The 24708-nt window shown below is 48.0% G+C and overlaps 1 protein-coding gene across 1 annotated transcript in view; it reads left to right on the top strand.

Moving 5' to 3' along the window:
* SYN3 (synapsin III) overlaps window positions 1-24708 on the top strand; it is a 459000-nt gene that overhangs the window by 414300 nt on the left and 19992 nt on the right. The window contains exon 8 of the mRNA XM_043882279.1: window positions 22780-22922. Coding sequence (XP_043738214.1) covers window positions 22780-22922 — 143 coding nt within the window. The remainder of the gene's footprint in view (window positions 1-22779; window positions 22923-24708) is intronic.

Below are 24708 nucleotides of genomic sequence, written 5' to 3' on the forward strand. Positions count from 1 at the left end.
GGCTTGCACCCAGGCAGGAGCCCAGGAGGTGGGAACCAGATAACGATGCAGTCACGAGATACGGGAAAGGCAGAACTGTAAGAACTTAGTGACTGCCTGAATGAGAAGAAAACTGAGACTGTAATGATTCCATTCACTGGATATGAGATAGAGGAGAATAGGCCTGAGGGGAAAGAGAATGAGTCCAGTTTTAAGCATTTTTATTTGGAGGCACCAGTGGAAAATAACAATGACAATAATCACAAGCCGTTTATTGAGCACTTACTAGGTGCTGGGCCTTGTACTCCATTCATCGTCTTACTTGATTGTCACAACAGCTCTATAAAGTAGATAAACCCACTGTCCCCATTTTACAGATGGGAAAGCTAAAGCTCAGAGAAGCTCAGTAAGTGTGAAGAGTGATAACTGTTATTGTATGCACATGCCACTTTGCAGAGTGGGGCTTGTGGCGAGTGCTCAGAAAATGGCAGTAATATTAATTATTACTATTTTCTCTCCACCGTAGGAAGGAAACACAGGTCAAGTCTTCAGGGAGAGGAACCAGTCATATTTGGAAACCCCATGTCTATATAGATGTATATATACTTAGTATATGTGTCTGTATGTAGCATATGGAGATGTATATTTAAATGCCTTAGTGTGTATTTATGCCATCAAACTCATACTCCGTCTGTTGCTGCTTTTTCTTTTTGGCTTTTTTTTTTCAAATTTTTTATTTACTTTATTGTGGGCTCTGCTGGGTCTTCACTGCTGCACACGGGCTTTCTGTAGTTGTGGCAAATGGACTTCTCACTGAGGAAGTTTTTCCTGTTGCAGAGCACAGGCTCTCAGGCACAGGGTTTCAGTAGTTACACGCTCAGGCTTAGTAGTTGTGGCTCACAGGCTTAGTTGCCTCACGGCATGCGGGATCTTCCTAAACCAGGGATCGAACTCATGTCCCTTGCATTGGCAGGCAGATTGTTAGCCACTGGACTACCAGGGAAGCACCTCTTTTTGGCTTTTTAATTATCTTAAATGCCTTTTGATCTTACCTGTTCTCCAGTCCTACCCATTCCCGCTCCATAATTATTTCTTTAATTTTTTTCCCCAAAGTTAATCTTAGTCTACTAGCATTTGTTCTGTTCTGTGAGGAAACCTGTGTTACTGGCTGTGCAGCCGGATTAGGTCTTTTACTTGTGGAAAGAAAGAAAACTTCATTTTTTAAAAATATAGCTCCTCAAAAAAAAAAAAAAAAGGGGTGGTGAGGGAAAAAAAAAAAATATAGCTCCTCTTGCCTGTTCCAATACCAAACAAAGCAAGCTGCTATTCCTTTCAGCATCTCCCCATCTCTATCATGCCCAGAGTCATTTTATCAGCAGTGCCTCTTGGGCTGTGTCTCCAAGAGCCTGGAACAGCAAATAAGAATGTTCTATAAGTGAGTGCTATGAAAATAGAATCCCGTTTAATGAGGCCACTGAGAGCAAGGCTGTTGCTCTCTTGGTGAGTGCAGAAGCAAGCATTCTGTTTAAAGTCGTGGTCAGAAAATGCCAGCTTCTCAGTGAAAAGCATCAGCTGGCCCATCACTAGTTAGTGACTCAGGGGCAAGGAGCTGAGCAGGTGGAAGGAAACCTTAGAAGCCAGTCACCAGTCTCCCAGAGACTCTCTCCTCATACCTGGAGAACCCCGCCCTACCATGATATGTCTGCCATGACCCTGCCCTTCTTGCCGCCTCCCCTCGATCAGTGCTTACTCCCCTGCTGTCCCGTTCATGGACCCCTCAGTATCCAGCTGGAGGTGTGCAGCCCAAATTCCTATCCAGCACTTCCTTAGCAACTACCTGGCCTGGCTCTTTGGTCTCTGAGTCCTCTGTCCAGTGAACAACAGAACTCAAACCCTCCATATATATAGGCAGATCCACGTGGACTCAACTGCGGTCTCCTTGTATGAGTCCATGCCCACAAAGAAGGAACCCCCAAGCTTCTCCAGGGTACCTCAAGACGCCATGGTGTCCAGGTTGAAAACCTCTCCCTTAGGTCAAAAGAGTGCCCAGAGGTCATGTTCAGCATCTGTTGTTCATTTACTTGTTCAAAAAAATAGATCCCACTAAGAACCCACGACCCATCCCACTATATGGACACATATATGTATATATGCATGTGTATATATATGGCTGAGTCCCTTTGCTGTCCGCCTGAAACCATCACAACATTGTTAAATGGATATACTTCAATAAAAAATAAAAGTTGAAAATAGATCCCAAACACCTGCTATGTACAAGGCGCAAAGTATACAGTAGTGAATCTGATAGACAAGTCCTGGCTCTCACAGAACTTATATTCTTCTGGGGGGTGTAGACAAGTATAAGACAATGTGAGACCATGATAGTGTGAGAAAGAACACGCAACAGGTGATGTCACAGAATGCCATAGGGAAGTGAAAGAGCCGCTTTCCCTTAGATTAGGAGAGGCCTCTCCAAGGAGGACAGAGCAATGGGACAAAGACAATGAGGAGTCAGCTGTGAGACTGTCTGCGGCAGGAGCTTCTCTGGATGAAGGAATGAATACAGAGGCCCTGAGGCAGCATTGAGCTTGGCAGATTCTAGGAACTGAAAGAGTGAAGGGGTAGGTGGAAAGGAAATCATGTGAAAGTGATATGCCTTCAGCAGGAACCATACTTGGGATTTGGAATTTTGATCTTTTCATGGCTAGTGAACTGCGGTTTGATACCCCTTTATGATGCTGGGGAGCAGCTCCAAGTCAGCACAGAACCACAAGGGTAAACAGCGGACACACAACTGTCCTGTACCCAGACACCCATTCTGTCTTTCATTTTCAGTACAGTACTCGACAAATTACATGAGATATTCAGCACTTGATCACAGGCTTTGTGTTAGACCATCCTGCCCAACTGTAGGTTAGTGTGGGTGCTGAGCACATGTGAGGTGGGCTGGGCTCAGTGATGATGTTCACCATGAGAGGTGCATTGAATGCATTTTCAGCCTAACGATATTTTCAACTTAGTGTGGGTTTATCAGAACATCACTCCATTGAAAGTCAAGGAAGGTGTGTGATGAAATTTGGACATGTTCCTCCTTCTTACGGGAAAGGGCACTAGATGGGGGAGCCAGGAGTTCTGACTTTCAGGAAGTCCTCTTCCTTCCTTCCAGGTTTCCTCCCTTCCCTTCCCTTTCCGGAAGCTGCACCATCAGAAGCAAAGTAACCTTGTCCCTCTCAGATTCCTCTTCTGCAAAATAAGTTGACTGGGCAAAAAAAAAAATTCCCTTTTCCAGTGAAATACTACAGAACTTGAAATTATACGAGTATAAAAGTAGTATTATGTTAGCTGTCATTTCATTCTGTAACTTTTACGACTCTGCCAGAAGAGCATTGAGGCTACTCTGATGAACTTGGTCTTGGTCAGCCTCAGCACCCAGCCTCCCTTTATATTTTGTGTCCTTGCAGAGCATGGTTTTGAGAAAATCACTAGTGATTTCTTGCTCTGCGGTATCAGGTTATTCTCTAAATAAACCAAGTTGGAAGGAGAAGCCTTATTCTTCAGACTGCACAAAAAAGGGTTGCCCAGGAATCCCAAGTTAATGCATATATTTGAGCATGCTCTTTGGGTGCTTGAAAAATCAAGCTCTTAAATATTTTGTTTTAACAAAACAATAATCCAATTTTTTTCCCATTTATTTTTATTAGTTGGAGGCTAATTACTTTACAATATTGTAGTGGTTTTTGCCATATATTGACATATTGTAACACTTCAAATCCTTCTATGGACTACTGAAAGAGAGTCAGCACAAGTGGTCTTCCAGCCAATGGTGTTAGGGCAAACTGAGTCTCTGGGGGGAAAAAAGTGCCCAAATTTGTAGTGTTTGCCAATTTCTAGGGTGTAAGTCCTTCCAGTGGGGACAGCTTGAAGCTAACAATGGTTAATTACTGGCTCACGAAATTCTAAATATTTAACAGTTGCATCCTTGGGAGTTCCTTGATCAGCAGGAAGATCAAACCAGTCAATCCTAAAGGAAATCAACCCTGAATATTCATTGGAAGAACTGATGCTGAAGCTGAAGCTCTAATACTTTGGCCGCCTGATGCAAAGAGCCAACTCATTGGAAAAGACCCTGTTGTTGGGAAAGATTGCGAGCAGGATGAGATTGTTGGATGGCGTCACTGACTCAATGAATATGAGTTTGAGCAAACTGCAGGAGATAGTGAAAGACAGGGAAGCCTGGCTGCTGTCCATGGACCTGCTGCAGTCCATAGGGTCAGAAAGAGTCAGACATGAGTTAGTGACTGAATGACAACTTATAAGTCAGTATGAGCCAGTTCTAGGATGCCGTTGCTTCCAGCCCGCGTGCATAGTTGGTGTTTCTGAATAGAGTCCCCTTGAAGGCCACCATCCAAAAACTGACCCCTGCAGTGGCACAGTAGGCCCTGAGACCTTGGGCTGGATCCAGGGAGGGCAGTTAGAATGGAGTGTGGAGAAGGAGAGCTGGCGTCCTTAAGTTCAGGACTTGGCTTGTTGTCAGAAATGGCCGGAATGTGACCCCAGGAACAGGCAAGGGGACCCACCTCAAGCTAAGTCCTCCCAAACCTACCTGCACTTCACACACCTCAAATCATACTTCTGGATGTCACCCCCTTGGAACTCCTCCTTCTAGACCCAGCTGAAGCAGCCTTTCCCCTTTAAAGCCTTCTATCCCTTCTGCCTTCCTTTGAGCCACCTCTGGACCCAGCCCAGCTCCCTCTTACTGTACCGTCTTACTGTTCTGTCATTCTGCATCAGCTTGTCAGTGTTCCAGACCCCTAGAGCAGAAATATGATTGGAGCCCAGTGCCTGGCATAGATCCTGATATTTTTGTTAATTTCTCAACAGATGTTAATGATGGGATTTCCTTGACATTCCAGTTAAGCACGATTACGACTCTGTGCCTCCACTGCAGAGGACACAGGTTCGATCCCTGGGTGGGGAACTAAGGTCCTGTATACCACAGGATGCAGCCAAAAAAATAGGGGAGAAAAGCAGACATTAATTGAGCCCCTACTCAGTGCCAGGCAGTGTTCTGGTCATTGAGAATACAGCGGAGATCAAATCAAAATCCCCACTTTCATGAGAATTTTAATGCTAGAAGGCACTCAATCCATGGTAAATTATTGTCTCATAAACACTCCTCTATGATCACTAACCTCTCAAGAAGACTAGGAGATGAGAACTTCCGTTTATTTTATCTTAACCCTAGCATAGAACCCACCCTTGGGTTCTTGGGTTCACAAACATAGCCACCCTTCATAGTCCTTTTTTTCTAAATAGAATTTATTTTTTAGAGCATTTTTAGATTCTCAGCCAAATTGAACAGAAGGTAAAGAGATTCCCATATTCCCACTCCCCACTTACCTGCACAGCCTCCCCCATTATCAACACCCCCCACTGCAATGGTACCTTTTTTTTTACAATTGGTGAATTTTATTCAGTGCTGAAAAGAAATGAACTATGAAGCCATGAAAAGAAGTATAAATGCATATTACTAAGAGAAAGAATCCTATCTGAAAAGGCTACACATTGTATGATTCCAAATATATGTAAAAGGGAAAACTGTGGAGAAAATACAAAGGTCAGTGATTACCAAAGGCTAAAGGGGAGGGCAGAGCAGGCAGAGAACAGAGGAAAGTGAAAGTGTCCTGTATGATTCTGTGATGGTGGATGTGTGTCATTAGTGAAAGTGAAAGTGCAGTCGCTCAGTCGTGTCCGACTCTTTGCGACCCCATGGACTGTGGTCCATCAGGCTCCTCCATCCGTGGGATTTTCCAGGCAATAGTACTGGAGTGGGTTGCCACTTCCTTCTCCAGGGGATCGTCCCAACCCAGGGATCAAACCCAGGTCTCCCGCAGTGCAGGCAGACGCTTCTACCGTCTGAGCCCCCAGGGATGCCATTATACGTTTGTTAAAACCCGTAGAGTGACGCTAATGTAAACTGTAGACTTTGGGTGATAATGATGTGTCGTTGTAGCTTCACAGTCTTTTGGTTTTGTATTTTAGTTATGATTTAGGGATATCCCAAGGCCTATTAATGTACCATTGTCATAGACCAGGGGTTGTCGGAGGGGGCTGCTGGTGATGTATTTATCCACTGTTAACCATTAATATTTTAAGCTGAGGTTTTTTTTTTTTTTTTACAAGTTAGGCAGCTCTGGGAAGAAGGCAAATAGATCCAGTAAGCTTGAAATTTCCTGGAGACAGGATGAGAAAAAAACGCAGACTCTGCCCCCCAGCAGCAAGGGTCCTGTATGGATGCCAGCTCCTGGGATGGGGAGAGCTCACAGATCAGCGTAGGAAAGCCATTCCCACTGCCTGATGGCTATTCTGGGCGTGGGGAGCAGAAGGACACAAAGGGAAAGGAGAAATTGCAAAGAAAGTCGAATCAAAGGATGAGGTGAAGGAAAGGGGACACTGGGGGTTGAGGGGGCGGCTGCTTCTCAGGCTGAAAATGCCCAAGTCTAGGAGAGCCTAGAAAGGCCTCCCCAGGTTTCACCCTGCAGCACCATAAGCCCAAAAGGTGGGGTGGACTATAGTCATGATTTATAACAACCCTACCGGTCACCTATTCTGTTATTTTCCAACATTTTAAAAACAATACACACACATACATACAAACATGCTACCTTTCTGTTTGCTTAAATAAATGTATTTTTAAATGACATTCTATATCCCATCATAGATTATGAGTTTCATGGACCAGACAGTTTTTCCTAACACACATTGAAATAAATAGCTAAGTATTAAAAGTTAAACATTAGCATCACTGACTCAATGAACAAACTCTGGGAGATAGTGGAGGATAGGGATGGTCCTCAGCATGTCCTCCTGACATGCTGCAGTCTATGAAGTCGCAGAGTCAGACACAACTTAGCGACTGAACAACAACATAGGCCATCCCTTTGACAACCAATGCCATGCACACCTCACTGTGGTGCACTGGTAGAGAGGAGTTGTCAGTCTCAGTCCTCCATTTGTGAGCAGCTGTGGGCAAGTCATCTGCCCCTCCCTGTATGTCAGCTGCCTCATCTGCAAAAGGAGAGGGTTGACCAGATGCCGTCTCAGGCCCCTTCACACATTAAGGCCCTGAGCTGCTTGCTGAATAAATGTAGAGTTATTAAAGGCAATATACCCAGGACAGAACTTCTCAGTGCCCTGCCCTCTCTCCTTCCACCAAGGCTTCCCCCCACCACCCTGTTACACCCGTTTCCCTATTTCAAGGCACATCCTCCTGGGAGAGAAGCCTGCACAGATCCAACCCCAACAGGAAAACTAAGTGTTTGAGTTAGAAGAAAAACACCTCAGCTTTTCCAAACCTCAGCACAGCGCTGTTACTGCTTTAACTTTGGTGAAGTGAGTAATACACCTTGCCAGGGAGTCACCTCCCAACCCACACAAAAGAATTTTTCTCTTTTGTTTTTTCTAAAATGTTTACAGTGGCCGTTAATATCTCAATGCGTCCCAAGGGAGTCAGACAGACAAGGAGTCTAACCATCCCCTGGCAGGATCTCTGCCCTCAGCGTCCCCCTCCACTGTCTGGCCGGAGACAGACAACACCCAAGTCCTTCAGGAAAGTCAGCAGATTTGCAAACCCTCCCTAAAGTGTGGAGAGAGGGGTTTAATACCATGTTTAATGGGCTGCAGAATTGCCCATGAGCAAGATTAGGTATGGCATTGATATACCTAACCCTTCTTCAGCATTGCCCCTGTTAAAACCACTCTACAGACAACTGGGAGAGAGGTCTCTACACCCAGAAAGTATAAGCCACCAGGGCCAGAAAAGTAAACGAAATAGCTTGAATTCTATTTGTGTATGTTGACCTTACAAAATGTCTAGATACCTTGTCCATAAAGGCCCTTTTAGTTCATCACAAGCATTCATGATTTTTATAATGAGGTTACACATGGAAATGGTAAATATTTTTAGACATTGAGTTAAACAAAATATGTCCTTAATTTTTTCTTTTTTACTTTTACCTTTTTTAATGTGGCTACTAGAAAATTTAGAATTTACACATGTGGCTCTCAGGACAGCAACGCCTTTGACAATGGCATCCACTCGCATCCACTCCTGTGGTCTCACCTGATTCAGAGTGACACCCGAGATAACTCAGTATAGTGATAAGACTTCTAGGTTCGAATCACAGCTCTGCCACTTAGTAGCTGGGTGACCTTGGCAGGTGACTTAGAGCAAGGCCTGGCTCATAGGAAAGTGAAAGTGTTAGCCGCTCAGTCGCATCCGACTCTTTGCGACCCCATGGTCTGTAGCCCTCTAGGCTCCTCTGTCCATGGGATTCTCGAGGCAAGAATACTGGAGTGAGCTTCCATGCCCTTCTCCAGGGGATCTTCCCAACCTAGGGATGGAATCCAGATCTCCCGCATTGCAGGCGCATGGAAGGAGCTGGATAAAAGTCATTCCCATAGAGAGGCAGCCATGTGCAGTAGTCACAGCTGGGAGCTCTGAATCCAGACTCTGGATAGGCATCCTCCTCTGCTCACCAGCTGTGTGACCTGGAAGCTATTCCGCCCTCCCCGGGCCTCACTGCAGCACGGCCAGCGTCCCGGTGTAGAAGCTCCCAGCAGTGGCCACCATGCGGTCAGCACTCGGCAAACAGAGCCACGGTGGTTCTCTTGCTGGCTCCCAGGACCCCCACATCCACCACACACTTTCCCTGCCTTTCTCTTCCTTCTGTCTCAGTCAGTTCTGTACCACTTCTGGCCGCAGCTGCAGCAATCACTGCTTAAAGTTCACCAGGCCCCCTGGATGGTCCCTCCTATCCATTTTCCAGCATCTGCTGACCTTGGGTCTTAAAACCCAGAAGTGTTACATCCCTCTTCTGCTTAAAACCCAGCAGTGGCTCCCTGTTATCCATGGATAAAGCCTCCAAGATCCCCCAGAACCTACTAAACCCTCTAGGGTCCTCTCTCCCCTCACACCCAGGGCTCTTCACACCCCCTCCCTCTCCAGCCCCCAAACAGGCAGCCAGTTTTACTCTCTTCTGCCTTTCCCTCCCTCTTTTATCTTCCATGATCACCCACACCATGTCAGCCTCATCAACGCTAGATTCAGCTCAAGAGTTCCCTGAACTTCTCCCCGCGCCCTCAGTGGGCGTGACCCGACTATGTGCCTATACCGTGCCTGTGCAGAATTCTGCTGCTCCATAGGCAACTCTAGTGCACCTTCAGCTGCGTGCCTGACTCCCCTTACAGACTGTGAGCATCTTAGAAGTGAGGACAGTGATGATGAATTGTTGAGGGCATGCTCTGGGCCAGCACTGCCAGAGGACTGGACACAGATTAGCTTCTTCCTCTTACCTAGAAGGCGTCTGAGTCACGTACTATAACCATGTTACAGCTGAGGGAGCTGGAAGAGAGAGGTTTTTGATATTTGATATTTGGTGAGCCAGAGTTCAAAGCCAGGAGGTCTGGCTTCAGAGATCTCACTCTTAACCTCAATTTACATTTTTTAAATTCGCATATAATTGGCACATAACATTGTGAAAGTTTAAGGTGTACATGTTGACTTGATACATTCATGTATTGCAATATGCTTACCATCATAGCATAGCTAAAACCTTCCTTTGTCCCATCACATAGTTATCATTTCTTTTTTTGTGGTAAGAAAAAATTTACCACCTGCTCACTTAGCGACTTTGAAATATATAATACAGTACTGTTGACTATAGTCACTTTACCATGCACCAGATCTCCAGAGTTCATTCATCTTCTAGTTGTCTACTTATACCCTTCAATAATATCTCCCCAATTTCCCCTCCCCCCAGCCCCTGTAACCACCATTCTATAGTCTGTTTCTCTGAGATTGGTTTTCTTAGATCTACGTATAAATGAGATCATATAATATTTGTCTTTCTCTGCCTGATTTGTCTCATTAACATAATGCTCTCAATGTCCATCCATGTGGTCACAAATGGCAGGGTATCCTTCTTTTTGGGGGCTCTATATATATATATATATGTATGTATGTATGTGTATAATATACACACATGTATACCCCCAGATTTTCTTTATCCATTCATAAACTGACAGACACCACTTAGGCTGTTTCCATATCTTGGCTGTTGTGGAGAATGCTGCCCTCAATTGACTTTCATCTCCTAAGCTAGCATGGTTAATTTTGAAGCCAGGAGTTCAGAGAAGGAAGACAACTTGCTGGAACTGAAGTCGAGGCCTCTTGGCTCTTGGTGGTCTTTTTCTTTGGTTTGGTTGGCCATGTGCCTCTGCCATGAAAGCCCAGGCTGATGGCCTGGAAGGGGAGGCGGGACCCTGGGCGACTGGCAGGCAGACATGGCCCGAAGCAGTGAGAGGTCCACAGAGAGGTTGCAATAAGAAGCCTGGCTGAGGGAGCATCTGCTTTGTTCGCTTGGCTTGGTGTGTTTGCATTACACAGATCTGGAATCCGACCCTGCCCGGGAGGCTCTGAGGCTCCCTTTATTCTCCTGTTGGGCAGAGAAGAGACTGGGGTGGAGCAGCTTAGCCCAGAAGTGCTGACAGGGAGGCAAAGCCGGTCAAGTCCAGGGTCGAGACACTCCCCGTGAAAGCCCAGACAAAGGGGAGTGCTAGACAGGGACCTGGGGGAGACGGGCTCGCTGTCAGGCCCTGTCGCGCAGAGGGGCGATCATGTCACGGTGAGTCAGACCTCTCCAAGCCAACCAACACAGTGCCTTGCCTGGAGGTCACATTCTCAGACCCCGAAGAGGAGGCTTACTACGGATGGCTTCAGGCAAGGAAAAGGCAGCTGTTAATGAGCCCTGCAAGGAGCCTGCTGCCCTCTCTTCAGCTCACAAAGTTCTCACAAGGAAGTGGGGAAAGGGCAGGAGAGAGGTTCCAGTTGGGTCAAGGGAATATTCTGGCAACTTTGATAAAACCATTAGTAAGGTGCTATTTTGCTATTCATTGTGGAAGGTCTCCTATGAGGAACCACTGAATGAATGCCTTTTCAAATTAAGTGTTAAGGGACAAAAAAGTTGACTCTTCAACACAACTGGGACACTTTGTCAGATAATAGCAGCCCTGGGTCTGGATTGAAAGAAGCATGAAAGGTCCTCAACCAGCCTCATGCCTGACTTTACTGCTAGAACACCCTTTTCCAACCAGTCAGCCATGTTGCAGGCACCGTGGGAGGGGTTGTGGTATAGTAAGAGTAAGGTGTTTGAAAAATCAAATTTCTGGTGGAGAGGGAGGTGGGAGGGGGGATCGGGATGGAGAATACGTGTAACTCTATGGCTGATTCATATCAATGTATGACAAAACCCACTGAAATGTTGTGAAGTAATTAGCCTCCAACTAATTTAAAAAAAAAAATGAACAGAGGGAAAAAAAAAAAGAAAAATCAAATGCATTTGTACGAATAAAGATGTTAAAGAACATGGCTTAGTTGTGCAGGCAAATGGGTTTCCAGAATTAGACAGGCTTGCCCATCAAATGCACACATTGCTGGGCTGCCTCAGGCTTCCCTGTGTTGGGCCTGACTCAGAAAACTTACGATCTGAGAAGCAGAGCGGACTAGTGCTGTTTGTGGGCAGACAGCTCCCAGAGACAAAGGAGAGGAGAATGGACGGGTCTTCTCCATTTGCCCATTTCTCCTTCAGACCCTCTGCTCTGAATCTGTCACTTCTGAGGAGGAGGAGTGGGGGGTGGGGAGTGTGGAGTGCAGATGGGCCAGCAATGTCGCTCCCTCCACGTAGAAAGAAACTGCAGGAGTTTGGAAATAAGAGACTCCCCTAATAGCTTTCTTCCAACCTAAAGGTACCCTGCTGCTGAAGACAAGGACTGAGAGCCCCAGGGAGGGAGGGAAAACGTCTGTCTCCAACAAGAGCCTCAGCGAGAACACCTACCTGCAGACAGCCTCATGGCCCGCAGAGCAGGCTTAGACAGCCAGTAGCCAGTAAATGCGCCGACCCTGCAAGAAACGGAAAATTCCACCTCAAACTGGCTCAAACACTCTGAAAGCCCAAGGATTAGTGTTTCAGTGTCACTGAGGTCCTAGGCGCATTCTGTCTCTGCCGGCTGGCCCCAGTCCCAGCTTCACTCTTGGGCAGCTTCCTCGGTCTTACCCCTGCTGCTAGTGGCATTCTGGGATGTTCTCTTCCGTCTCATTGAGCTGATCTATTCAGGAGTCCAGCCCTGGGCCACTGAGAGAAGAGTGCCGTGTTCTGGTTAACTGAATATAGTCTGGATTCACCTCTTGTGTGGGGAATAACTTCACTTCCCCCTGAAGCCCATGGTCAGGTGGAGGTGGGTAGATGCCTAAACAAAACTGGAGTTCTGTTAGGATGAAGGAAGTGGGGAATAAGTTTTGAGTAGACCCTGAGATGGGGACTTGCTTCAGGAGGCACACTGGGGTCTGAGCTTGGAAGCACTGCCTTGGGAAGTGAGGGAAGCAGGATTAGGCGGGGGAGAAGTTGAACTGCAGTGCAGTTACAGTAGGGACCTCAGCTGACTCCATAAGGAGTTCCAGGGCTGAGGTGGCCCTTCAGAATCGTCCCAAATCATGGCAAGGGGCTGTGCCATTGAACTCCTGCCCCAGTCCATCATCAGGTGTGGGCTGCCCTAGGAGTGTGGTGTAGGCTTGGGCAAGGAATCTCCCCTACCTAATATGTCACACATGTATTTGTTTACTAACTCCTCACCCAACCCCATCAGTGTATTCCCTGGTGCCCACAACAGCACCTGGCTTACAGTAGGGGCTCAGTATTTATCAAATGAATGGCTGGATTTGGGAGCCAGACAGACTTTAGCTGGAATCTCAGCACTTCCATATGCGAGCTCTAGGTCCTGCAGCCAGTTAGATAACCTTGCCGGGCCAGAGTCTTTTCATGTGTGAAATGGGGAAGTCACAGTACTTACTATGTAGGATTGTCATAAAGGCCGTGTGAATTAACACACAGCTGTCACAGTAGCGCATTAAGAGTAGCCGCCGTGGCCCATCGTTATTGTTGTTACAGTCATTATGATTGTTTATTCACCAGATGAGTCAATCAGTCCCCACCCAGTGGGCCCCTCAGCCCCCAGCCTCTTCTTTCCACCCAGAGGTAGAGGGGTGACTCAGGTGGTGGCAGCCTGCCCAGTGAGTAACTCTGAGCCTCAGCCATGCCAGGGTCCCTGGCACAGGCTACCCTGCCCAAGAGGCCCTGGGCTTGAGTCATCTGGACCACAACTCCAGCTGGGGGACACCTCGGCTGTGGAGTTTGGCTGGCAGAGTTTGTCCTCCCCGAGACCTTCCAGGAAGAGACTGGGCACCTGCCCCATTGTACTCCCAGGGGCTACCCTTTGCCAGCTCCAGTCTATCTGTCAGGACAGTTTGCAAAAGAGCCAAGTGAGGATGCGGGGTCGGGGTGGGAAGGAAAAAGATCAAAGGAAAAGAGTTGCCTCCATCCTTTGCTTTCAAAGCAGGGCAGTGTCGTGAACAGATCACGGGGTTATGATCTCAGCGGACCAGTTTCGAGTCTCCATCCCTCCACTTACTGGCTGGGGCACCTTGGACAAGTCCGTTGCTTCTCTGAGTCTCACTGGTGAACTGGGAGGTTACAGGGAGGCTTGACTGCGTGGTCATGTTGTCTGCAAGTCCCACATCATCCGTGAAGAGTTCTCAGATCTGCTCTCTGTCGTCTCTGCGCTTCAGTAACTCTTATAAAAGGGGAGGAGGAATTCTCCGTCTTCACATTTCCCCCACCTCCCACAGGGAAGAGGTAGGGCCAATCTGATACATCGTCCCTTCCTTTATTCATTCAGCAGCTCTCTATTGAGTACCTACAGCATGCCAGGTGCCATGCTAGCGTGGGGTATAGGAATCTCGGGCTAGTGGAGAGGCAGATAGGGTATAAGTGAGCAAATAAATACACTTATAAACTTTACTCAGTACAGGCAGAAGAACAACAGCTTGTTAAGAGAGAAAAACATGGTAGATCTGTTGGAGAAACTTCTGAGGTGGTGGCCCGTGAGCACAGACTTGAGGAAAGAGAATGAGCCAGCCTTGCAAGAGCAAGAGTGAAGACACTTCCAGAGAGAAGCGCATATGCAAAAGCCCAAAGGCAGGAAAGAGCTGGGGCGGTTGAAGAAGTGCCAGGGGACCAGTGTGTGGGAGCCTTGCGGACACGTGCAGAGAGCCTGAGAGGGGGCGAGGAAAGGGGCTGGGTACACAGGGGGCCCACCTCCTGCTGCCCCTCATCTCAGGGATCAGCCTTGCATGGCCTGTTCCCACTGCCCCAACACAGTGGCCTTGTTATTTTTTTCCAGTTTTATAGTTGTTTACAGAGACACGGCTCATGAGGGTACACCATGGCTGGATTCCCCAAGGGCTGTTTGTGAAGAGTAAGTGAGATGCTGTAGATAAACGGTGTAGTACAGTTCCTGGCACAGTTAGTGCTCAAGGAAAAATAGGTGTCTTGAAAGAATACGTGTAAAAATAATGAGAATATTTATAGCCCCATGCCAACACGGACTTCGAACTGTTTCTCTGAGATTTAAAAGAGAAGAGAAGCCTAGGGTTTCAAGTCATCCTCTTCTCCATAATCACAGCGAAGAAAGTCGGAGTAGAATCCATCACCTCATCTGGGAAACCCACCCTGGCTCCCACCGCAGGGTACATCAGGGTCCCTGTGTCCACCATCTGTCACCCGCTATTGAATTGTCTGGTTACCGGTCTTTCCCATGGACTGTGAACTCCTCAATGACAGGGACTGTTCCTTGATGCTCCATTTAATATAGTAGTTAAACAACATTTTATTTCAGATAGGTTTAAGGACTAGTCCAAATTGCTTACTCTCATTAACTAGCCCACCTTTAAGCTAAGAGACTGGTCTTGATGAATCAATCTAGAATAGAGTTAATGTCATTTAAAAAGCACAGTATCCTTGTAACTTTCCTAAGGTGGGGACTGGTTTAAAGTACAGACCGGTTTATTGGCTATCCCACCCCCAGCGGGCTTCTCAAACCCACGTTTCACAGAAGGAGCAGACAGGCTCTTCTCCAGGGACATTGCACCAGAGGCTTGCGTTATCCGCTGCTGGGGGAGGGTGCCAGAAGTAATAACATTAGGCCCACAGTTCCCAAACTCTGTGCCCAAGGCCTAGGGCAGCAGAGTGTATTTTAAGTTCTCAGGGGGAAACGCAGCAGTTCTCGGCATCAGTCAATCGCCATGCCAATTACTAGCCGAGGTGGTTCACAGTTTCAGCATTAGATCACAGCGTGTTCCTTTCAGTGACGTCACATCTTTGCAAAACTGGGATTTTGGTGGTGGTTGTGCTATATGAGAATCGGTGTGGAACAGGAAATGGGGGTGAAGTGTCGACTCTGACTCGAAGGTCCGGGAATGTGTGCGGTGCTCAGCAAGCACACGCGGCTCGTTTGTAAGTGCTTGTAGTTACTTATGAATGGAATAAAAATATTATGTACATTGTTTATTTCAGTGACTAAGCTGGTAGGACATAAATAGTTGGCACTTCTTTGGGCCTTGGAATGCCGTGAAGTCATTCTTTAGATGGGCATCATACATCCAGAAAGTGGGGACTTGTGCATTAGGTTCTTTGTAACTCCCATTTAACTCTTTTAAGCTTTTGATGCTGAGCTCAGGAATGATTTTGAGCTAAACTCTGTGAGCGTGGCTTAATGATGTACACATGGAACCTACCCTTGAGAGTCAAGGAGCTACAAGGCTGGGAAATATTTACTGGGAGGGAAAACAGATATTTAGCTCATCTCTCTCACTCCATCTAACTAGCTTCTTAATGAGCGTAGACCACTTTGGAATGAGCTGGAAGCACGCCTTCCTGTTATAAAAACAGAAAAACAAGCATGCATTTGTGTGCCAGGGTTATGGTTTTATTATCTCAAACTAGGAGTGGCCTGAATATCCAGCTGGCTCGACCAGCTAATTATTGCCGGAAAGAGAGACTACAGAGCAAGTGTTCTGAAGCTACAGTTATTATTTTTGGTAGATCCTCCTGCTTAGCTTTTAGCTTATTCATAAATAAATCAGCCAGTTCAGTAAATTGCCTCATATAGTTAGTTATCTTTGAAAAAAACAAGCTTGCCCCGGTCATCACAGCAGATGGAGCCTGCTCCAAACTGGGCCTTCGACAGAAACCTGATGGAGATGGATTTCGCTGGGGTGAGCTGCTGGTCATACTCACCTGAAACATTTTCTAGGCTATTGAAATAGGGCGATGGGCTTCAATGGCTCATGTGTTTTTCTATCAATGTTGATTCTGAACCATCTTCTAGGAAGGATCTTGGCCCCATTCCCAGCATTCACCACTGAGGGCAAGTGGGATTGCCCTTCCTCCAAGCATGAATCCCTCTTAGCCCTCAGCTTCCACGAAAAAACTTCAAGGCTCTGTTTTCTGCTGATACTTGTGAGTCTCTTTTCAACAGGCAGCATCAGCTCCAGGGCCACTGTACCACCTTTTCCCTTTGCCTGGATTCTCTTCATCCAGCTATTCCCATGACTGGCCCCTTCATTCATTCTTTCAGCAAACATTGAGCCATCTGCTGTGTGCCAAACACTATGGTGGGTTTCAAGGTATAAAAAGGAATGATAATAATAGTTAACATTTGTTGAAGGCCTGTAATGAATGAAGAGTTCTTCTAAACCATTTACATGTATGGTTTTTTTGATGCTCATTTGATGCTCAGCAGCAATCAAGTGATCCACATTGGATATTAACAAGTTACCCACATTTTGCTAATAAGGAAAGTAAGACACAGAGAAGCTAAGTACCTTCCCCAAGGTCACACAGCTAACAAGTGAGGGAGCTGGGCTTTGAGCTTGCATTCTTCAACATTTTGTTGTATTGTCTCCCTAGAAAGACACAGAAGGCTCTGGTTTTATTCAGTATTTGGCTTACATTTTAATGAAGGAGAGAGACAATAATCACATTAGCAAATAAGTCATTTCAGCTAGTCAAGGATGGTAAGAAAAAAAATAGTAATAATTCAGTAGAGACTTCTCAGAGTGGGCAGGAAGGAGTAGCTACTTGATATCAAGTAGCTGGAAAAGCCTCTGAGAAAAACAGCCATGGGAAGGTGCCCAGGAAAATGATTTCAAGGAGAGAGAATAGCAAGTGCAAAAGCAGTGAGGCAGGGACAAGTTAGGCTGAGTGCAAAAGAAAGAGATGACCAGGAACCAGATTATAGAAGCTTTTTTACCTGGGCTGCACGCATTTTCCTGGGGAGCTTCCAAAAATACTGATGCCTTGGCCTGTGCCCAGAGATTCTGAGGAAATCAGTCTGAGGTTTTGGCTCAGGCAAGAGGAATTCTAAATGAGATGACTGCAGCTGTCCAGGGCAGGACGGTGGTGGCTTAGACCAGGGCAGTGGTGGTGGAAAGGCAGCATCTGTCCTTCAGCCCTGCTCCCTCCACACCGCCCACCTGTGGTCCATGGGAGGCGTACACATCCTTAGCCTGGATAAACCAAAGGCAGGATGCTCCCCTGCAGATAGCCTGGGAAGGATTCAGCACCAGAGACATATCAGTCTTGGTGGGTGTCCCACTGAAGCCCCTACTGGACGTAGCACAAGGGAGAGTGGTAGGTTGACATAACCTTTTCCTAAGAAATCACCATCTCACAATCTCTAATCTCTGACAGCCCAACCTTATTATATCAACGTGGGTGAAACTATCAGCGCTTGGCCATAGTGGTGTCTGTCACAGCTCACTCTGGGAGGTGGCTTCTTTGTCTTCTTGCTACGGCACTAGCTGAGACAGAGTGTTCATCGGGGTTGTCCAAAGAAATGGAAACCATGAGAAGGCTATACATAGATCTATTTTAAGACATTGGCTTATGTGATTAATTTGGTGGTGCTAGTGGTAAAGAATCCACCTGCCAATGCAGGAGACATAAGAGATGCAGGTTCAGTCCCTGGGTTGGGAAGATTCCCTGGAGGATGGCATGGCAACCCACTCTGGAATTCTTGCCTGGAGAATCCCCTGGATAGAGGAGCCTGGTGGGATACAGCCCATGGGGTCCAAAGAGTTAGACATAACAGAGATTTTGCTCGCATGTTGGGATGGGTTAAGAAGAGAGTGACTTGGGCATACGTGGATGGCTTGCATCCAGTGGATGAAAACCAGACTCAAGGCAAAGAGCCAAGACTTACCCTGTATGATAAGTCATTGGAACCATTCGAACACTCTTGGTCTAATATATACTAGGACAAGTTCCCTGAGATGGTATGAGCTTCCTTGCCCAGCAGTAAGCTCCCTGTTATTGCTTGAGGTGTTCAAGCAAATAGCACACAGTCTGCTGAGGCTGTAAGGATGACTTTCCCATCCCAGGCCTGGATGAAGCCCACCGAGGAGATTCGGAATTGTCTCTCAACTCCTCTCTCCCTCTGCACATGTCTGCGAACGTGCAAGCACACACACTCACACTCACATGAGGGAGGTGAAGCAGTTCAAAAAGCTGGCGAGGAGGAGAGTGTGAGAAACCACACAGGGATCCAGCGAGGAAAACAAGGAGGAGAGATGGGAAGGCAGGGGGACGGAGACCGCACTGAGATGGGTGGGGAAAGTGGGGAAGGGGAGGAGGAGGGAAAGGAAGGGATGGAGAAAGATGGGAGGAGTGGGAGGTGGGCAGGGGGCAGAGAGGAGACAGGTGATACTAGACGTAGGAGGGAAAGTATGGGAGAAGGCAGGGGCCAGGAGGAGGGGAGGTGGGAAAGGTGGAGGAAGGAGGATGCAAGAGACAGTGCGGGGCCGTAGAGTGGGTAGGGAGGTGGGTGAGGATGTGAGTCTTCAGAGTCAAGGAATTCGCTGGGCACAGGTCCCCAGCGCAGCACATGGGTAATCTTGAGTCACAGCTCATTTAGAGCTTCCTGTTTTCAGCTTGTCTCTGTGGACAGTTGGAGGGGTTTCCAGCTAGTAAATACATCGGTGTGCCAAGACTCCCTCCCCTGGCTGTGACTGTTCCATGGCTGCCCGTCCCCAACACCTTCTCACGCCACCTCCCTTTATGCCCTGAGCACCAGCCCAGCAGCTCCTCCAGCACCCCCCAAAAGGCCACCTGCTCCCCTCTGCAAGGCCCCCGACTTCACCAGGTTCTCAAGACTCATGAAGGAAGCCGTAAGCCTCTTCCAAGTACTGCACCCAGGCTCACCGATTGCGCCACAGGCGCTCCACTAGGAAGCTGTAAACCTTTTAAGTGTGGAATCCAGCCCAAGCATTTACAGAAAATTTTTCTTTATAAAACGAGTTTCCCTGAAGCACAGTTTCTTTGCCTTTTTCCAAGACCCCATATTTTTCCTTCCATCCCCTTGCACCCTTCCCAGTTACAAGCACATCTTTATCCATCCTTCTTCAACTCAGCCCAGCAGACGTGTCTGGGCCTTCCACAGCATTCCAGACAGCAGGGTTACAACTGGGAACAAGATGCCTTGTCTGCCCTCAGGAAGCTCATGTCTAATGGGGAAACAGACATGGGTAGAGCCAGGGGTAGAGTCAGGTTTTATGGGGCTCAGACAGCACCCAACTTGAGAATAAAATTACCAGCCCATGTATAAGAAACCTGGGTTACGTGTTTAGTCCTAGAGAGGACAGGATGAGTGCCCCACCCAAACACCCGACTCTAGGAGAGAAGGGTTCACAAAGGAAGGTTGAGATGACCATTAATTAAACCACTGCATCTATACTTTCTCTCTTTGCTCTCTTTTGTCTATCCTGTGAATAAATGAATGCATACATGATGCATTCTACGGATATTTACTTAAGGATGAAGTTTAGTTTCTGTAACAAAAACCTAAGATGGCTTAAACAAGCGAGGACCTTCCCTCTCACATAACCAGCTCCTTCCATCCTTCCTTCCTGGGGTGTTGCCTTTCAGATACAAAGTCTATGATGGTGCCCCTCCAGCCAGCCAGATGAGGAAAGAAAGAATTATAAAGCATTCCCCCTTCCCGCCTCACACACACACACTTACCTTTCAAGGCAGACCTGGAAGTTCAAACCCAACTTCTGCTCAAGTCCCATTGACCAAAATGTGATCACCCAGCCTTGAGTACATGAGCACACACAGGTGCCAGGGAGATGAGGAAGTGTAATGTTTATTCTGGATGGTCATGCACCCCCAGATTAAGGCGTTTCACAGCTATAGAAAAAGAGAATGTTTGCTGTGGACAACTAGAGATCTCTCAGACAGCCTGTGGTGTATGATGTGCTTACTAGGAAACAGGTGCAGAAGTAGCTCTGGCCCTTTCCAGGCCCATCCACTGACAAATCGGAATTAAACGAGCTGTCCCTGCAAGCTCCCAGCCCCATTCTTTAATTTCAGTAACTCTGACGCTCTTTACCAGATCCCAAATGTTGGTCAAGAATGAAATACTGTGACCACCCAAGGGGTAGTTGAAGGAAGAGGAAGCAATATATAGATTGTGAAGAAGTTGCCAGGGGAAAAAAAGGAAGAGAACCAGAAGAGAATAGTGAAACCAAATTTCAAAAAGTTTAGCCATTTCACATACCATGGAGTGTCAAAGCAGCAAGAGGACCAAAAGAAACTCCATTGGATTCACCAATGAGGAGGTCAGAAGTGACCTTTGCGAAATCAGTTTGGGTGGAACGGTGGGGAATGGCATCCAAAGAGAGTTGGTTTGGGAGTGAGTGGGGAGATGAAGATGCTAAGATAGAGAGAGTAGTGGTACCTGAGGTACTGAAAAGCAGGAACAACTTGAGACTAGTGGATCCATGATCATGTTGATTCAAAAGATAGAGAATCAATGAAGAGCAAGAGCTGAAAAATGCATGGCACAAATACAGTTTGGCTGCTTTAACAAAGACCAAAATCACAGTGGCTTAAAGATGATTAAGGCTTACTTCGCTCTCATCTAGGAGTCTAAGCGTACACAATCAAGGGCAGACTCGGGACACCATGGTGTGGGAAATCCAGGTTCCTTCCACCTTATTAGTCAGGCCTGCTCAACATGCAGCTTCCATCTTGTGGCCCATGAAGGCTGCACCAGCTCCCACCGTCATGAAAACATCCCAGCCAGGTAGAAGAGGGAAGAGGGAAAGGGAAGTTTTCTTTGATCTTAAAGGCACCACCCAGAGGCTGCTCACATCACATCTCCTCACATTTTCACTAGCTGGACTTGGACCCTTGGATACATCTACCGAGATAAGGGGGACTAAGACAAAGTCATCTTTAGCTGAGAGGCCAAGTCCCCAGAGAAAACTTAAGGGTCCTGTTACTGAGGAAGGAGGGAACAGCAAGGAGTCAGAGCCTTAGAGGACCTAGGACAAGGGGTGGTTTCGGCCTTCGGTGGGAGGAGGCTCGCTGTCTCAGAGGCGGGGACCCACGGAGGGCTGAGAGGAGGGGAGGCCTGCCGAGCTGTCTACAGCCTGCTGGGTGGAGAGCAGGCGTGAGCCGTAGGTGCCCCTGAGGTGGTTCGGAGAGCTGTGCTTTTGCGGTCCTGGGTTTCATGCTCAGCTCTCTGCTTAGCTGCTCTCTGGCCTTGGACAAGGAGAGAAACCTCCGTTTCCACCTCTGTTAAATGGTCATAATAACACCCACATCCTGCCTGCCCCGCAAGCCTGTTTCAAGTCCCAGAAGAGAACTGAGGAGATGTTCTGTAAGTGTGAGGCCGGGGCAGATGTGGGCGGCCGTGTTCCGGGGGGATGGAGTGGTCTAGGCACTGCTGAGTCCGAAGGACAGGTGGGGAGGGGCTAGGAGAGGCTGTGAGGACAGCACCGTCCCGCACACGAGTGCCACACACCCATCCCCGCGGATCTGGCCTCTGCCCACTGCTGGCCAAGGAACCCCTCTGTTGTCCGAGTGAGGATGACAGGGGAGGGGGCACGCGGCCATGCACAGGGGCTGGAGCCAGCCTCTGGTGTGTCTTGAGATCGTCCTCCCAGAGCCTTGGCCTCGTCCCCTGCCCTTGGCCTCGGCAGCTCTCCTGAGACCTCTCGCCAACCCCAGGGCACACCCCATGTCCCTGGCCTCAGCCCCAGTAAACAGTATGACTGAGTTTCTCCCCCAGGCCTCTGGCCTAGCAGAGCTAGCTGTGTCCAGAGAGTGCACACTCCCAACACACTCCGTCCACACACATGCAAACACCACACACATATGCCACGAACTACACCTTCCATACACACTCTACACGTCCCCCACAAACTTCACACACATAGCCCACGTGCACACACCTGCCCGTGCACACCACACGTGGACACACACTTACACTGGTCTTTGTCTATCCCATATCACATCCCCTACCCGGCTCCCCACACTGCTGCAGGAGCACTTTTTCTGAATCACAAACATGGCTGCTTTCTTGTTTAAACTCCTCTCCTTCAAGTGGCTGTCCAGAACCTTCATGCCTGCATTCCAGGCCCTGTCAAAGCTGTTGAGGCCCACTGTGGTCTATTCCCTGAAGACCCTCTTCAGGTATCTCCACTCTCCTGCCCCCTCGGCCAGTCTGGACCACTGGCCCATCCCCCTCCCCCAGCTCCTCCTGCCGCGCGCTTGTCCATCCTCTGTCCTCTCCAGAGAACATACCTGCTTCATAGTCCATGTGAGAATCACATTCCCTCCCCTGACCCCTGTTCAGAGCCCACTCCTCCTATGAAGACTCCCTTGACTTCCCCAGGTGGAATGCTGCCTTTGGGGAACAACTTGGCGTCCTGTGTCTGCCTCCCCTGCCAGGCAGATGACCTTCTCACAGTCACTATATATGCAGCCCTGGGTCCCAGTGCGGGGTAGGTGCTCAATGAACACCAGGTACGTGGTACTTATACCCTCATCCTCCCAACAGATCAAAGTAGAAAACCAGCATGACTACCAGGACATCACCAGCATGGTGGCTATGGCCAAAACCTATGCCACCACTGAGGCCTTCATTGACTCCAAGTATGACATCCGCATCCAGAAAATTGGATCCAACTACAAAGCTTACATGTGAGTCCCTGGGCAGGGGCAGGGGCTGGGAGGCTGGGATGAAGGGTAGGAGCAGAGTGTGAGAGGAACCGAGACTAAAGGAGGCATACATGGGAGGGACACCTGGGGACACATCAAGGACGGCCTTGAGTGCCTTGCTGAGGATTTTGGATTTTCTTCTCTTCCCTTCTGAGCAGAGAAGTGTCATGACCTGACCTGTAACCATGAAAGGAAGGCTCTGGGGCTATGGGCGGCAAAAGGGTTTCTCTGGAACTAATAAGATCAGGTAGGAGATTATACCAGATTTCTTCACCTGCAAGCAGTAAAAACCACATCTGACTAATATGGTGGAATGTTTTTAAAGGGAATTTATAGAAACCCATGGATGATCAGAAACTTAAAAAAAATAACTAACCCCAAATTACCAATTTCAGAAATATTGGGATTCAGGGCCGCCCCAGGAATCTGGGTAGCCAGAAGTAATAGACAATCTTCGTGGCACCCCATTAGGAAGGGAATCTACCATAATCATTTTCAGGGCTTAACTCAAGATTCCGATTCCACGGAAACAGTGCTGATTGGTCCAACAGTGGTCACATGATTATCAGAAGAAGGCAGACGATCTGTATAGAGAGACCCACCAAGACAGCATGCAACACAGGCAGGGTCATTGTCCTGTGGAGATAGAGGTTATGTGACTAAAAGAAAAGGGGCGAATGCCAGAAAATTCATCACACATTCAAGCCAGGGGTGGTTCAGGCAAATAATGACTCATGCTGGAGCTGTGGTTACGAGGATGAGTGGGAGCTCCTGACTGAATGGAGGGCTTGGTCTTTTCTGCTCCAAGGCCTCGCTGTCTTACTTTGGAATAGTGCTGGTTCCACTTGAAATGATGAGACTCCAGAGAGGCAATAAGTGTCTGGTCTCCAAGTCTGGATGGAGTGCTGATTGCATGGTTCCACCTTTGAGGACTGCAACAGATGGTTCTGGACAGTTGGGAAATCTCTCTATGTGCTTCTGTGTGGTGGAGCTGTGCTCTAGGTCAGGGTCAGCAAACCACAGCCCACAGGCCAAATCTAGCTTCCACCTGTCTCAGTAAGTAAGGTTGCGTTGATCACAGCCATGCAGCTCCATTTCTGTATTATCTAGGGTTACTTTTGCTCTACCTGGATTGCTTAGACTGGAGGTTGGCAATTTTTTTTTCTGGAAGTGGCCAGATGGTCATTTTAGGCTCTGCAGGCCTCACAGTTTGAGTTGCAACCACTCCACTCTGCCACTGCCTGGAAAACTGGAGAACATGCAATCCATTGACCTACAAGGAAATATGCCCAGGAAAGGGATGGAGCCAAGGAATACTTCGGCCTGTCTTGCCAACCATTCTCCCACCCAGGAGCCAGGCCAAACCTGTCACTGCTCTCAGATGCCTTCAGGGCGATAAAGTCACCTCCCCACACCCATAACCCCTCTGAGTCGGAGAACATTCTAGTGTATGGTCCAACACATTCCTGAGGCCTCCACCATCCCTCATGATATCATTTCCCTCCTCTCCTCATTGTTAGCGTTTCCACTTGACATTGACGACACCTTGCCCCAGTTTCTCTCCTTGAGGATTACCTCATTGCCGCATTCTTTACGCTGAGCCTCTCTGTCCCGACAGCTCCAATTTGTCATTAGTTACGGCGTTTCCTGGAGCCTGCGTTGGCCCACGTCCGAGGGAAGGGGTTCGTGTCAGACCTCAGTGTAGAACGCCCTCTCCACCCATGACCGTCAGCGTCCTTTCTGGCCCACTTCCTGCCCTGCTCTCAGG

The sequence above is a fragment of the Cervus elaphus genome, chromosome 22 (assembly GCF_910594005.1).
Source record: "Cervus elaphus chromosome 22, mCerEla1.1, whole genome shotgun sequence".
Taxonomy (NCBI): Eukaryota; Metazoa; Chordata; class Mammalia; order Artiodactyla; family Cervidae; genus Cervus; species Cervus elaphus.